This window comes from Heloderma suspectum, chromosome 1 (genome assembly GCF_057233095.1).
Source record: "Heloderma suspectum isolate Gila_16-S chromosome 1, 16-S_ref, whole genome shotgun sequence".
Classification (NCBI taxonomy): domain Eukaryota; kingdom Metazoa; phylum Chordata; class Lepidosauria; order Squamata; family Helodermatidae; genus Heloderma; species Heloderma suspectum.
This window is the reverse complement of record NC_139458.1, coordinates 75,913,784-75,916,579: the sequence shown is the minus strand read 5'-3', so window position 1 is coordinate 75,916,579 and position 2,796 is coordinate 75,913,784. Positions and strand designations below refer to the sequence as shown.

At 45.5% G+C, this 2,796-nt stretch overlaps 1 protein-coding gene across 1 annotated transcript; it reads right to left on the bottom strand.

Annotated features, from left to right (window-relative positions):
- Window positions 1–302: 302 nt before the first annotated feature.
- Window positions 303–2,477, bottom strand: LOC146357437 (disintegrin and metalloproteinase domain-containing protein 20-like). Its single transcript, XM_084827565.1, has one exon. It carries the CDS (start codon window positions 2,475–2,477, stop codon window positions 303–305), a length of 2,175 nt encoding a protein of 724 aa, XP_084683691.1.
- Between the last annotated feature and the right edge of the window lie 319 nt (window positions 2,478–2,796).

The following is a 2,796-nucleotide window of genomic DNA, read 5'->3' as shown; positions in this document are numbered from 1 at the left end:
TTCAAAAAAAAGTCTATGTAACTATTAATTTAACCATTTTTGCTTAATTATTAACATGACACCTTGAATCTTTAAATACAAGATGATCTGAAAAATGGAGAGGGAAATCTAAAGGGGAGGGAATAGGGCAGGGGGGAAGGGTTTGCTGTTTGTTCTGTACTAGACAATGAAGAACAATAATAAACTGTTAATAACAAATACAGTTATGAAGAGTTTGCTGAGATGAGTACATATTTTACATCATGCAACCCATTATTTCCTCTGGACACTTCTGATACATAATGCCTTATTCACTGTGGGTTTCATTCCTCTGTTGATTCCCCTGGAGAGATACTTGAACTCACTCGTCGAAACTTCTGCTTCAGCACGTTCCTGTAATATAGACCAAGCCCAAGACCAACAGTGGCAGCAGAAAGGACGACAAATACAGTTCCTGCAACAGTTCCTGTAATGGCACCACTCCTGTCCTGTGAAGCAGGTCCACTGTCAAGGCTGCCACCGTAGCCTTTATTGAGACAGTCGGGAGGAGCCCAGCCGTACTCACAATGGCAGCGTTTGTGGCTGTTGCATATTCCCCGATTATGGCACGTTGTGACATTGCAATCATACTTCAACAGGGACACATTCGTGCACTGCCCATCAATACACATCATGTCAGTCCCGCAAGGAGTGCCATCTATAACTGCACCGATATCAGCTGTCTTCATCCCACTGTGGTAGTCTATACTCCAGCATTCACTGCTGCCAGCATATGACTGAATTATGGTGTTATGTTCCTCCAAAGAAGGTAAGTTATCAGCAATTTCACACTGGATTCGGCCACACAGGATATTTTCAGGGTCACATTTCTTGTATGTTCCATGTCTAAGGCCACAGTTGCCAAAGCGATCACCTTGAACATTCAGTGCTCTGAAACAATTCTCTAAAGCCACTGTTGACTTGCTGCCAAATATCATTTTGCACTGCCCACTGTGAGTAGTGCAATTCCCACGATAACAGTATGCGCCATCACTGCATGGGGCACCATCCTGCACATAAACATCTTCAGGACACCTCTCTGAAGTCCCATTGCAGTACTCAGGAAGATCACAGATGCTGGTCTTCCCTCTGCAAATGGACCGTGCTGGAAGATATTGACACTTGGCGCAGCACCGTCCAAAAGCACAAATGGCGCCGGAGCGCAACGTACAATTAGACTGGCAACACGGATCCGACTCACATTCAGCTTGTGACCCACAGTCACATTGCTCTCCATTTTCTACTACTTTGTTGCCACAGGATTTGAACTTATAGATTTTATCAGGGTCCGGAGGAATTAACAAGCAAGGAGAGTTCCTTCTTCTAAAATAAGCAGAATAACTGCAATTGCTAAACTTATCTGTGTCTGCCACATATGGAGCCATAATGCACTTTTTTCGGCTACAATGACAGAATTTATCATCATGTCTCATTCCAAGAATATGTCCTAGTTCATGGGCAAAAATGACAGAAAACTGTAACAAACTGGAAGTCACATATGATTCAACAGCAGCTGCCCAATGGTTATCACAAATATTTCCTATATATGCTAATCCAGCTGTACGTCCATAATTCTTATACACAAATAAGTGCCCGGCATCATTCACTAGACGTTTAAGCAGTGTGTCTCTTCTCCAAAGTCTGAAATGGTTAAGTGTGCCTCCCATTTTGTCAGAAATGTTTATGAGGTTCTTTTCTGACCAGATCTCCAGACCAGCCAGAGACAACTGAACAGAAAGAGGATCATAGAATGAATTTGCAGTATGGATGACATCCAGAACTCGGAGAATAACAAGAGTTTCATTTCTGTTAAACTTCACATATCGCTCATGTTCTACCACAGTTGCAAGCTTGATGTACCTGGTGTGTGTCCACCACTCTCCACCAGAAGCACTTTTGGCTGCTACATTCTCCGTGCTCTGGATCATGGCCTCCTGACGACTGTGCTCTTCCTCCATTAGCCCACATGTCATGCGGACTGCGCCCCTTTCTTCTTCCAACCGATACACCACATGCTGAAAGGTAGTAGATGGCTGGACAGGTTCAATTTCATAGCTCCCATTTTCTAATCGAAACAGACCCCTGAGTCCCCCTGAGCAAGTGCTGAGGGTGACGAACGACGAGGGAGTTCCTTGTACAAAGCCATGGTAGAAACAGTCATCCCTGATGAATGGATAGTCTGCCTGGAGTTCCCCCTCCTTACTATAGGTGAAGACGGGGAAGTGTTTAGGGACAAAGCTCCTCTTCTGCTGGAGATGCACTGTACGGCCCTTCCCCTCAATGTGTACCAGGTAGGTGATGTCCTGAGGTTCCCGTTCTCCATTTCTGGGGGTCAGTTTCCTTGGGATGGTCACTTCATAAGAGGCATACCTAAAACCCTGGGGTGGGACCTGACCTGCAGTCTCATTCAGGACATTCCATAAGATCAACATCAGCAGCCAGGCAGAAATGTTCCACATTTTCCTGATAGGGGATTGCATCTACTGGAGGACCCCAGACTGTCTCTTTATCTAGGACAGGGAAGCTCCTAGATAAAGGCTGGGCCTGAAGGAGGATTGGAAGGAGACCTCACACGGGATAGAGAAGGAGGAGGGTTGTGTCCATAGCAACAGTCAGTAGAATTATCTTTGGAAGGCGGGCGGAGCTTGGAGAATCAATGATGGAATAGAATGAGGAGAGAGAATAGCAGCAGATGGATAGGAAGGAAAAGATGCCTGAAGGGCGGTGGCTGAAAGGGCTCCAGGAAGAAGAGGTGTGTGTGCTGAGAACTTGAGGACT

Bases quoted from the DNA above. Each gene is read 5' to 3' on its own strand.
- LOC146357437 (XM_084827565.1), bottom strand. From the start codon at position 2,477: ATGTGGAACATTTCTGCCTGGCTGCTGATGTTGATCTTATGGAATGTC.